We start from the raw sequence: 13,550 nt of genomic DNA on the forward strand, positions 1-13,550 counted from the left end.
TCCTCTAATAAGAAAAACTAATTTTTATCATTTTTACATGTCACTATTTTGATTTAAATGTGAAAGGATGAGTTTCTCATGGATTCCTCAAAGTTTCTTTCTATGTAGAGTTAGATGTATGCACTAAATCATAATGAATATTTTCTAGTGTATTATTTTAAGTGGACCAATAATATCAAGTACATGCAAGAAGAAATATAATATTACAAATGTAATAACTAGCTATTTAGATAGTTTTATATACTTTAGCCATCAATTTCAAAGAATAAATCATTATATAATATCATTGTTAACAATATTCCTTATAGGATACAATCTTAAATTTATTATATATAAAATTATGTTGAATTTATCCATCAATGAGTGACTATGACTCATTGTGTGATAATTTTCTAAACTAGATGTCTTATGGAATGTAAGTGTAGGCCAAAGAGAAGGGGAATTAGGTGTGTGATAGGTAATAATCCTAGGTACCATAGAACTATGAGAAAGATAATCACATTAGGATCATGTGGATCATGCTAAGAAACTAGATGTCTTATGGAATGTAAGTGTAGGCCAAAGAGAAGGGGAATTAGATTTGTGCTAGGTAATAACCCTAGGTACTAGACAACTACGAGAAAGATAATCACATTAGGATCATGATCATGCTAAGATCTTGAACTATAATTATTCATAATAATATGGACATCTTCTTTATGCAGAATTTTATTTTTTATTTTGCATGCCACCATGCATGGTTAAGTAGTTAAAATAAATATAAGCATGGTTCATGTTAGAAACTTGAAGTATGATTATTAATTAAAAACTATATTTAAGAAATTTATTTATTTAATGATAAGAATCATCGTAAAAACCTAATTATATTCTGAAAATTTCTTTTTACTCTATTTTAATTTAAAATATGTCATTACATATTGTTTAATGTATGACTTTATGAAAGTACGTTGAGGAAATTGATTTATGTGGATGGACAATTAAAATTAAAAGTAAAACTCAATTGAAATGTTTTATTTTTGTTCCCTTTGCATACAAATTTAGTTTATTTTCTAGTTCTTGAGATGAGTAGAAAAAAATAATATTTAAAAACCCTAATTTAAATAACAACATAATAACCTAATTTAAAGAAAACTAAATAATACCTAAATGAAATCTTAATTTATATTTAAAATTAAAAATTAAAAATAAAGACAAAGGTACATATGGAGGAAATACTGGTCAAGGTGTTGGTGTGCTGGAAAATGGATTACCCGTATCTTTTTATTAACTTTAAAGTGGAAAAAATGAAATCCTAGTTTTTTTTTTAAACAAATAGTTTTAGAAAATGGGTACCCATTATTTGAAATATACATATTCATTTTCTAAGTAACGGTTGTCCATTTCTTAAATAATAGGTATCTATTACCTAGAAAATGGATATTCATTTTGTAAATAATAAGTACCTATTTCCTTCCAAATCCAAAAATAAAAATGGGTATATGTTTTTAATTTAGTTTCGAGATTTTATAGCATAACAAGTATTCATTATTTTATATGCTTTTACTAGTTCAAATTCCAATTTCTAGAAAGTTGGGAACTCATGGAAAAAAGAAGAACAACATTTCTATAGATGAATATTTATATAAATCTTTGATATTATATATATTTATTGATGTGTTAAACTAAAATTTATGCTAAGATTTCTCATAAGCTAATCATTCATATTTATCACTACTATATTTATAAATTTTCTTAGAAATTTTCTACTATCTTATTAAAATTTGAATGGATATCATAAATTCATTTATATAGAATAGATATTTTTATCATTACTATATTTATAAACTTTCTTAGAAATTTTCTACTATCTTATTAAAATTTGAATGGATATCATGAATTCACTTATATAGAATGGATAACTTCCTAAATTTGCTAATTTGACACCATGCAAAATAGTTTCTATTCTTGAAACAATTTACTTTTTGAATAATTTATCTCTTGCATGTTTTCATTCTATTGTAAGCTTTTAACAATAGTAAAAACTTCTTTGAAGAATTAGTAGAGTAATATGATAGGAAGTAGAAATAGTGGATTAAGGTATTCCTTTATCTATTATCTCTTATAAATAGCCTTTGAACATCATTAAAATAGACAAATATCAATATCTATTAAACTAGAAATTTTGGCAATGCCTTGTCACCAACCGTATGAATATCAGCTGGATCACTAAACTCCAACAATAAAATAGCATCGCCATAGACTCGAGCCACTATTCATTATTAATATTAAAGTTTACAAATGTATAGAAACTTTAATTTATTGATTTTAATTTTAATTGACACTTTGTGCAGGACAAATACGCGTCGCAGACGGTATAATACTTGTCTCTCAGATTTATAAGTGGCAAATGTAATTTATAACTTGTCATTATAATTCTGCAAATCTTTACACGGCAGCAATCTACGTGTGTTTATTAGTGCTGGTTTATTGTGCTATAAATAATCTCATCATGTAACAAGCTGGCCAGGTGAGTTTTAGCAGTGTTTTAATGGAGGTTGAGATTATTGGAATGCTTTCCCCTCATCAATTTTCTGCTGATCTAATTAAAAACATTACATTAAGGTATGTTTACTCTCAGTGTAATTATTTATTTATTTATTAAGCTTGAACTTTTATTTCTAAACATTTGAATTTAAACTGAATCATATATATATATATATGAATTTAGTACTTTTGGTTTTATCATTATTCATTAAATTTAATTTAAAAAAAATTAAAATCGTGTAATATTTTATTAGATAATTTTAATATAATTTATTTATTAAAATATAATATCAAATTTTACAATTTCATTTATTATTATTTGAATATTATATTGAACAAGAAAAACTTGATGTCATTTACTTAAATATAATTGTGAGTGAATTGATATTCATATATATTAACATTTTAATATTTTTAAATTTTGATTTATTTCTTATGTATTAAATAGATCGTTATTAATGAGCACACATAAGTAGATAAGTAGAGAAGTCTATAGATAAAAATACCTACAAATAACTTCGAAATACTAATATGAACCATTTAAATCTAGAGCAATAGGAGGACAATTAAACACACACAAGATATTATGGAATGTTATGTTTCAACTTCGAAATATATTTCTTTGCATAACAATCTATATTTCTATTTAAATTATATTTAAATAAAAAAATGCCTAAAAAAAACTCATTACTCCAAATATTTTGAAAGACACAAATAAGAACGGTACATGCTATGCTTTTTTTAATCTTTCTTTTTATGAAATGTAACTATGAATTACTACATTAATATAGTTTAGTAATTTTTTGACAAAATCAATTTAATAAAAAATAGATTTTAAAACAATATCTACCATAAATTTATTGTTATGTCCAAATTTATCAAATCTAGACCTTCTTCATTCTTTATATATCTATTGATTGTCTAATTAAATACTTATTTTTTATTTTCATTTTAATTTTTAGTTTGAAAATGTGGTTGGTGATGAATCTCTTCATTGTTGGATTTACTATTGTACTTCAACAATGCATGACTATGGTCATACAACTGGTGTTCACAAATTTCATAAGAATAAAACTCTTTCTTTTGTGAGATCATTATGAACGAGAAATGGTATGTGACATGGTAGGATAGAATAATATAGTCAAATGTTCTGTAAAAAGAAAAAAAAATATTTTATTCAAGTTTTATGAAACACTGCCAGATTTAACATTTTCATTCAAGTTTCATATGTCAAGTCTTTTCTAGAAGACAAAGGATTTTATTAGTTTTTTTCAAAAATGGATTGTTTAATATTCATAGATTTTTTATTGCTGACAAATTTTTAAATAATGAAACTCTCCCCTCTATTGGATCATTATTTGTAAGAAATGGCATGTGGCATGGTGGAGTGAAAGAATATAGTACTAGCGGTTGGACCTCAGAAAGGTCCAATTTGTACTACCGATAGCAATTTCTCAGATGAAGATGAAGAACATCTTGCCTGAAAATGCAGTTGCATAATCTCGAACTCCTATGCAAGTAAAGGGCATTGAGTATTCACTTTCATGTAGGAGTTTGTAGGCACAATGGAAGCTTACTGCCAAGATATTGTACCACATGCAATTAAGACAAGATACTTAGATCACTTGTGAGTGGGCTGCAAATATCAAAGATCATCCATAGGATGCTTAGTCAAATGAGTAAATGAGTTTAAGAAGTATTTATTTTGAGTTTAAGATCATGAGAGATTTTTAACTCTATTGACAAAAACAGGCAAAAAGTTCTGCTAACTACTAAAATAACACTACTTAGCAGTGACAACACCAAAATATCAGTGCAAGCATCCATAAAGCTAGTGAAAATGAACTCTAGCTTTATGCATTCATTGCAAAAGCCTTTCAAACTTTTAAGCAAATGCAAGTGGTTTGTGTAAAGACAAACTCCTCAACCTTTACCACCATTCTGCTGGCTTGTGTTTAATTTGGAGTTTTGGAATTGGGTACAGTAATCCATCAAAACATAATTAAAAGAGCATGTACAAGGCATTCGAACTATTTGATGAAATTACTCAAAGAAATGAAGTCTTATAGAATAGATTTTTTGAAAAGGCCTTAGAGACTTTTCAGAAAATGTAGCTGACAAGTGTAAATCCAGATTCCACAACCTTGTGTAGCCTTGTCCCAACCTGTACAAAAATCAGAGCTTTAGAACAGGGTATGAACCTCCATCAAGACATAATTGACATAGGATTTTGGTCAGATGTATATCAAAATTTCAATCGATATGTATATTATCTTTGTACCAGAGATATTTCTTGACATAAATAGGGGACTCGAGATGCATCCTAAGGCATTGTTTATGCAGAACGCCCACAATCATCATTCATTATGACAAAGGATGAGCACAATGTACAACACATTCTTGAAATCAGGGGTGAGTGACATACCAATTTACATAAGGAATATTAGCCACTCTGAAAATGTCCCCAAACTATATAGGATTCTGGAAGCTTTGAACACAAACATATGGGGGTTTGAAACCCAGGAAGTTGGAGAAACAACAACCAAACACAATGGAGTTCGTCGCATCAGAATAATGCACTAAAAATTCCAATGGAGGAAGCTAGAGAAACAGTAGCCAAACAGTTTAAATGCAAGCCAATCTAATTAACAATAGACCAAAAACATTTAGCACTTGTTGCTTACCAAAAATCCCACTGCTTGTCTGATATGTATGTGTTTATTTCAATTTGAACCAGCATACTGTAGTGTTACAAACTTTCAATTTTCAGTAAGGTATGACAAGTCCAAAAATACAAAATAACATACAATAGTCTAACAACATTTCCTGTGTAGATATATTCTAACCTGTTGAAAATTTGTACATTGATGAATGAGAATATTTGAATGAAGATTTTATTGACCAAAACCAATGACACCTACAAGATAAACAAACCCTGAGAAACATGCCCAAATTTTTTTGTTCCTACGAGAGTTTTTCTATTTGGCTTAGCTAAAGCAGTGCATAATTCTCTGAAAATGATTCACGAAGCATACTTTTTTTTATCTGGAGAGTTGTTGCAGTCAACCTTCTTCTTTTTTCCTTAGTACTATGTATGGATTGTTTTCCATTTTTGCATATCGCTCGTAGGAGAATGCTTGGTCAATCTGAACGTCTTCTAAGGATTTCACTCTAGAAACTGCAGTAAATGTTAGACCTTGTCTTTCTATTGCACCGATATTGATGGTTACCTTTTGCAGTGTTAAACCTTGAGCTTTATGTATGGTCATAGCCCATGCCATTTTTATTGGTAGTTGCCTAAGGTTGCCTAGTGATACTGGTGTTATGGGTACAAGTTTTGGGTCATTTGGGTGCCACTAGGGACCACTATAGTTATCAAATTTGACCATGATATACATTGGTATGTCAGGTGGCTTGGAATGAGAGCTATAAATTATTTAAATTATCTCACCAAGAGCTCCATTCACAAAACCTATTTGTGTCCATATGTTAGTTGTGATCATGATTCGTTGGCCTGGTGACAATAGGACTTGCTTTTCAAGTTGTTCATTGTCAGTGTCAATAGTTGTTTTGCTTGTAGTTGTTGTAGCTCTACTTATTGCAATTGGATGATTTAATTCCTTTAGCATTCGTTTATTGTGAAGGGTTACCATATCATAAGTAGAAAAGAGGAGGACTGTGGTGTCAAATTGCTTATTCATAGCTGACGCTAATTGGTCTTTTGTTCATGTCATCAAGATCTGCCAATCATCTTGGCTCGGGTGTGCATTACGTATGTTTAGTAGTGTTTTGCAGAATTGTGATTTCTTTAGAGATTCCCCTTGTTGGCAAAACATCATTTTTAGGGTGATAATTGTTGTAAATTGGAAATGTTTCTACACTTATTGATGTTTTTTTGCTTATCAGCATCATTACAATAATAAGTATCATAGATGAGAGTTTTTTATTTTATTTTATTCTAGTTCAAGTGATCTGATTTCGCAATGAGTCTGATGAATAGATCCTAAATTTATTTTTGGGGTGATAACAACCAATTACTGTATTGTGGACAGATAAATTTAATTGGTGGATACTATGATGTCAGAGACAATGTAAAGTTTGGTCTTCCAATGGCATATACTGTCACCGTGCTAGCCTGGAGTGTGATTGAGTATAGAAACCAATTGGAAGATAGTGGATAGCTGGACAATGCCTTAGAAGCCATCAAATGGGGGACTGATTACCTATTAAAAGCTCATCCTAAACCAAATGTACTATATGGGTAGGTAAGTTTCAATTCATTCAGTTATATGGTACATGGATCTGACATAGACAACTGTTGGCAGAGACCAGAGGATATGATAACTTCAATAGATGCATGTAAGATTGATAGTATGAAACTTGGATCAGATCTCTTAGGACAAACTACTGCTACAATGGTTGCTGCTTCTATGGCACATAGAAATTCAATTTCTTGTGAATCTTGTAGTTTAAGAGCCATGCATTTTCTCAATACACTGGATGTATTTGTTGTAGGATGAATTACTGTAGGCATCCTCATGGCTTCATAGGACAACTGGGGATTAGAAGTACTTGAGATACCTGATTAAGAATGCAGTTTCCATGGGTGGAACAAAATGGAGTATGACACAATTCTCTTGGGACAATAAATATGCAGGGGTCCAAGTGCTTGCATCCATGGTTAGTAATAATAGTATGATGCTCATAGGCAAAATTTATAGTTACTGCCATGTTAGTAGTTTAGCAACACAATTTTCAGGAAATCTGACACAATATGAATTCTAGGTTTTGGCAATTCCTCATGCAAGGTAAGGGAGGGAAACACAAGGCTGTACTACAAAAATATCAAGAAAAATAATATATTTGAAATAAACACATTCACATCTTTGAAGAAATGATTATAAAGAGGCCATTTTAAAGAGGCATACCTGATTTTGATGAAACTACAAGGTACACAACATAGACAAATATCTTCAAAGAAACTGTGGATTATGATTCTCTTGAACCTACAGCTTGATATCTTCAAAGAAACTATGGATTATGATGCTCTTGAACCTGCAATTGCATACCCTTCTTAATTCCCAAATAGGAAGCAAAAAATGAGATTTAAAACAAATAATGTAAATCTGGTTGTATTAAATTAGGAAGCGCCAGATGAAGAAGGGATACATGTTTTCAATGAAACTCTAGCAGAGACAAATTTTATGCACAAGAAATGCAATGTAAAGAGTCGATTGAAGATGGGTTCAGTTGGTCTTTGAAAATGCCTATATGAAGCCCTAAATAGAATGCCACCAATACACCTCCGGCTAGATATGCAACCTGCATGTAGGCAAGCACAACAATGTCCACCACAGCTAGAATATAAACCCTAGCCATGTGTTATAGGAGCTATCATAGAAAACCTATCAGTAAAAATTCAGTGGCAATGGGAAGTGGCAATTTCATGGCGTGAGACAATTCCGGTGGGGGTGCAACCCCACAGGGAATTGCCCATTGGCAACAAATATTCTGAAAAAGATGAAACACATTTTTTTTTGTTCTGCTTTAGAAAATGCTGATAAATTTACAATCTTCAGTCTTTTATGTTTCATTTCTAAGTGATAAATCATGTAGTGTGACTTAATTATCACACAATCTAATTTCGATATAATTTTGATTAAAGAATAGATATGTTTTTTCGGATGAACAAAGTCTTTTCTTGATGATTATTATGTATTATGATTTTACAATTGTCATTCTTTTATAATTTATTCTTGGATGATGGATCATGGAAATGATTCAAAACATTGATGAAAAAGTTATCACACAATCTAATTCAAAAATAGTTTTGACCAATGAATATATATGTTTATTTTGAATGGATAGAATCATTTCTTAAAGATTATTATGTTTTTTCATGATTTGATTGTTTGAAAAATGTTAGGAAATTTTCTCCACAACATTTGCTAAAACTTTTTAAATAACCTAGCTTGTCTCATCTCTAGCCTTTTCCACCTTGGTCTAAAAAGCACAAATCTCTACATTAGTTTAATGCCTTACATGTTTTCTTGGGCCATTTCCCTCTAAATATGATTTAAATCTAATTTTATTTTTTTATGATGGTGCAAGTAGGTTCAATGCTCTGGGTAGGAACTTCAAGGTGATTGTGCAAAGGATCTATTGGTACCAAATGTCAATTCTCCAACTATGGGATAGGGCATCTTCTACCAAAGTCTGCGATTGGATTTGCAAGATGTGTCAAACATGGGCACAAAGGACTTTCTTATATAGTCACTGAATCTGATGACAACCCCACAAATCTTGCTCCTAGTACATTGCGTTATGTTGTGAACCTCTACTCTACCAACCCTAGAGGATTGTGGATCACCTTCTCTCACGACATGACAATTCAAATAAAATAAATGATGCATGTCTTTAATCACAACCAAAGATGGCAGGGGATTGCAGGTGATCATCACTAGATCTTCAATTGAGCTAAGCAAAGTTCAAGATATTATTCTTCACAACATTCGAATCAGTGACATCAACTCTGGTACAGTCCATATATTTGAATCCATAATTGTTTGGGTGGATCACTTGACTTCTTTTATTTGCCAAAGGAGTTTGGTATTTGTTGTTTAGGGTTCTACTAATATTACCATTTCAAATTGTCATCTATCACACAATCACTATAATATGTTATTGGGTAAAGATGATCCTAACACAATTGACAAGCAAATGTGAGTCACAATGTATAGAAATTGGTTTAAAGATATAGACTAGTGTGATCCTCATTGTAGGAAAGTTTTTGCTAATATTATCAATGGAAAAAGAACCCATAATTCTCATAATTTTTTGACTTCATAATGCATTTTTTTTTCTTGTTTTTCTATAATGGGTTTCTTTCCTTTCCTTTTAGGTGGAGTTATTATCATGTTGTGAATAGACTATTTGCAAATTAAAGATCATATGCAATTGGGACAAGAGTTCATACTCAAATTTACTTAGAGAAGAATGTATTTATACCTTACTTAGAGAAGAATGTATTTGTACATGGAAAATACCCTGAAGTAACTGAATGGTACTTGGGGTATTAATCTAAGTGGGACACCATTGCTAAGATCTGCATCTTCAATAAATGTCTGCTAGAGTTTTGGGCTGCTTTTATTTCGACAAGGGTAGTTTTGGGTTGCTTTTTTTCGACAAAGATAATTTTGGGCTGCTTTATTTCGACAAGAATAGTTTGAACTTGGGCCATGGACTTATAGTTGAGACCCATCGTCTTCACATATAATTGACATCCCTTTAAATACAATTTTGAAGTACTTTTTTGAAGCATGATATTGTTCCTTAGAACAAAATGATGTCTTCTCGTTTCCTCTTGATTAAGTTTTTAAGAGTGTAGCAATATTTGTGTCACAAAGTGTATCTGGATACTATTATTAGGACTAAACTGTGAATGCAGAGAGCTCAAATGAATATTTGGTTTTTATAAATCATGCATATTAATAAAGATGTAGCATAGCTCAACCCAAAATGAGAATTTACTGATTAGGTGAATATGAAGGTCACAGATAAATCGGAAAGCTAGTTATTATAACTGCTCCATAAGGGAAATCCTTTGATCAGCTAAACAGATAGAATCGTAGAAAATACTCCGGTCGACATGCACTCTATGAAACATAGACATAGGAATTAAACCATTTGAAAGAATGCCTCGACAAAAAGGCACTTCACAGCACGCATGATTGCAGATTATGCACAAAATGCATTCCTTGGAAAGGCTTTTTGAAATATTCGAACTTGCGCTCTATTGTGGGGAAGCCTAACGAAAAGATGTTATTTCATAGAGTACAATGATTGCAGCTTGCCCACAAAATGACTTCGTTGAAAGTTTCTAAAAACTTTCAAGCAAATAAAAATGGCAAGTGTGAGCCGAATTCCTCGACACTTACCAGCCACCTCTTTACATGTACCAATACATAGGATATCTATGCAGAAGTGGAGGAATTGGCTTGTCAGATAAAGAAAATAGGGCATTCCTGGATTTAAGACATCTACTGAATGTTATCAAGAGAAGGAAAAAGAATTATTTATCTACAGCCATAATGGATTATTGGCAATTGCATTTGGTCTGTTATGCAAGGTGAAGATCCACTTCCATACAAACACATTGTGAAATCGATTAGAAACTTTAAATATCATAAAATATAAATCAAACTTACTGCGAATTAATCTTTCTCAAGAAAAATCTCAGAGGTAAGGGTTTGATGGTTTAGGGCATTATGCAATAGACACTACACATGATTCAACTATTTCATAGCAATAATCAAATCTTGCTCTATAAAAATAGACTACATTTAAATTATGCAATACACATGATCCAACTACTTCATAGCAATAATCACATTTAAATTATTTATGCTATGGAAAGATAGACTACATTTAAGAATGTCATTTTATTGTTTTTATAGGTTATTTAAATTTTAGATACCTCAAAAAACAAATAATTTGTCTGTTGTTAAGCTCTTGTGCTTACTTCAAACCGGGTAATGGCCTAACAACCTCTAAATTTGTGTTTCCTACAAAAGAGTAGAGAAGAATTATAGATTAGGAGGAGGAAGTTAAGCAGATCGAGATCATGGAAGAAGCTCTTACAGTACAATTTTTTCCCCTCGACTTTTTAGTTTCATTCAATTGATCAAATCCTAAAGATTTTAGTATTTCTTTCTTTTTCATTCATTCAATTTGATCAAACTCTAAATATTTCATTTTCTGGTTTTTTGATGGTTGCCAGTATTCTATTTTAGCAGACAAGGGAAGCGAAGAAATTGGGCAGTTGTTCAAACATTGTACAGATAAAGACAATCTCTCCCATAACATGCCTACTTTCAATACATAAATAATATTCAATTCGATACTATGAACCTTTTAATTTATTATGTATATTAATCCTATAACTAACTATTAACAATTCAATAATAATTTAGACATTTTATTGATTACATAAATACTTTTACAAATTTAACAATCTTATAAAAAAATTAAACTAGTAAATTTCTATTCTTGAACTCTCAACTGAAACAATAAATTGCTGCACATAGAGATAGAGTTGTGCCAAGGTCTGGTAACGAATAAAGAAATTGCAAAGGGAAACTTAATTTGCTTTTCAGAGTTGGGTTAGAAATGTTGTATGTGGCCAACAGGAAGGCGACCTAGCTGTACTGGAAATGATAAAGAGAAAACGTGGAAAAGAATGCATAAAAGAGTTTTGTTTAGGCGTTGGAAGAGGGCCAATCTGAGGAAAAAGAAATGGTATCTGAAGTTGATGAACAGAGGAAGGTTTGAAATAGTAATATTAAACCTATATTGTGTCAATAGATTCGAAACGCATTTCTTCGTCGTCAAAAGAAATCAACCTCTCAGAAGAAGCTGCTCCAGGTTTATAAACATAAAATTGCAGATGCCCAGGAGTACAAATTGATGTGCAGAAGAAAATTCGATCACACCACACTGTGGCATGAAAAGGTTTCTTAGTGTCCAATTCTCTCCATACATTTCCTTGCCAATCATATTGCTTTATTCCACCACCTCCATACGCAATTAATTGTCCAAACGCATACAGAACAATGGAGCATGAATGAGGCATAGACATATTTATTATTGTTGTCCATACTCTTGTGCTGGGATCAAATCTTTGACATCCATTATTACCAAAACCAATGACATAAAACATTCCTTCAATAAAAACACCCCTACAACTGCCCATTTCTTGGTGCATTTCAGGAAGGAGCTCCCATTTGTCTTCGTCTACTTTATAAACTGCTGCTTCACGATCTCGAGCTCCTGCAATGTAAATCGTTCCATCTGGTGAGGCACAGCATGAAAACCCCTTGATATTAGGTCTAAAGCTAGGAAACTTTGCACCATACTTCCATGTACTAGATAATAAATCATATATCAAAAAGATTGGAGTAGCATAGAAACGTCCAAAAGCCAAACGTTCAAAAGCCAGCACAACAATCTTATGATTTACATTCATAATCTTATAAACGGTTGTGTTTGCGTTTGCGGGAATACGAGAGAGCAGTTTACATGACTGATCAACAGGATCGTATATAGATATCCTAGCATTGTACTGAGAAGACGTCCGATCGGACAAGAGCAAACATATATATTTCTTAGCCAGCCCAAATTTAATTCTATCTTGATAAAAATCAGGACATTCCATCTTTTCTTTGGCAGCTTTCAATAACTGCTTAATGTTTGACTGAGATTTGTATGGCACTCTTAGTAAGATATCTAGAAATATTTGTTCAGGGAGTTCCTCCAAAAAATTCATTATCAACTTTTATTGTTAGATAAGGTATGAAGTGAGCTGGGGTTTAGTTAGCTTAGTTAGATTGGCTAGAGTTTCTAGTGGTGAAGCATAAGATCATGAGATCTAGTTTCGCATGATAAAAAGTTTTAACTGAGCCGCAATTTATAAGGAATAATATAATTTTTTAAACTGTAGACGTTGCTTTATACTTGCAAAAGCTTCTCGAGATTTAAAGGCCACGCCGTTTGGGAAAGCCCTAATAATAGAAACTAAATTAACCGTAATTTTTTTAAATAAGACTTTATGTATGTAAACGAAATATTTCTTTTTGTTACAAACTATTTAAAATAAAGCTGAGCGGTTTACTTGCAGAGCGTATAGCCAACAGGGTATTTTCATTGGCCAACAGGGTATTTTCTTGCTCGACCTCTTCAATCTCATATTTTGGAGTGAGCTCTTAAGATGAAACAGTTCCAGCTGCTTCCTCGAGTTCATTTACAGGCAGATACTGGCTACCATTTTCTTCCAAATTCTGATCAGATGTATCCTTTAAATCATGACTAGAAGTGTCTTTATCAATGACATTTTCAATTGGTGATGATATTGGACTATTGGAGCAAGTGATGCCCACACACCTTTGATGATCAGATTTCATGGATTATTGGTGGTCAGATTCGATGATCTGACCACTGACACCTTTGAGAGATGTTCCAGACGCTTTCAG

General features: G+C 31.6%; 1 protein-coding gene across 1 annotated transcript; it reads right to left on the reverse strand.

The window, feature by feature from the left end:
- Nucleotides 1–11,869: 11,869 nt before the first annotated feature.
- LOC131078295 (F-box/kelch-repeat protein At1g80440-like) lies at nt 11,870–12,847 on the reverse strand. The gene has a single exon (XM_058015957.2). The coding sequence runs from the start codon at nt 12,845–12,847 to the stop codon at nt 11,870–11,872; it is 978 nt and encodes a 325-aa protein (XP_057871940.2).
- Nucleotides 12,848–13,550: the final 703 nt, after the last annotated feature.

Source organism: Cryptomeria japonica, chromosome 7, assembly GCF_030272615.1.
Source record: "Cryptomeria japonica chromosome 7, Sugi_1.0, whole genome shotgun sequence".
Classification (NCBI taxonomy): Eukaryota; Viridiplantae; Streptophyta; class Pinopsida; order Cupressales; family Cupressaceae; genus Cryptomeria; species Cryptomeria japonica.

Excerpts from the sequence above, each read along its gene's own strand:
- LOC131078295 (XM_058015957.2), bottom strand. The coding sequence starts at position 12,847 with ATGAATTTTTTGGAGGAACTCCCTGAACAAATATTTCTAGATATCTTA.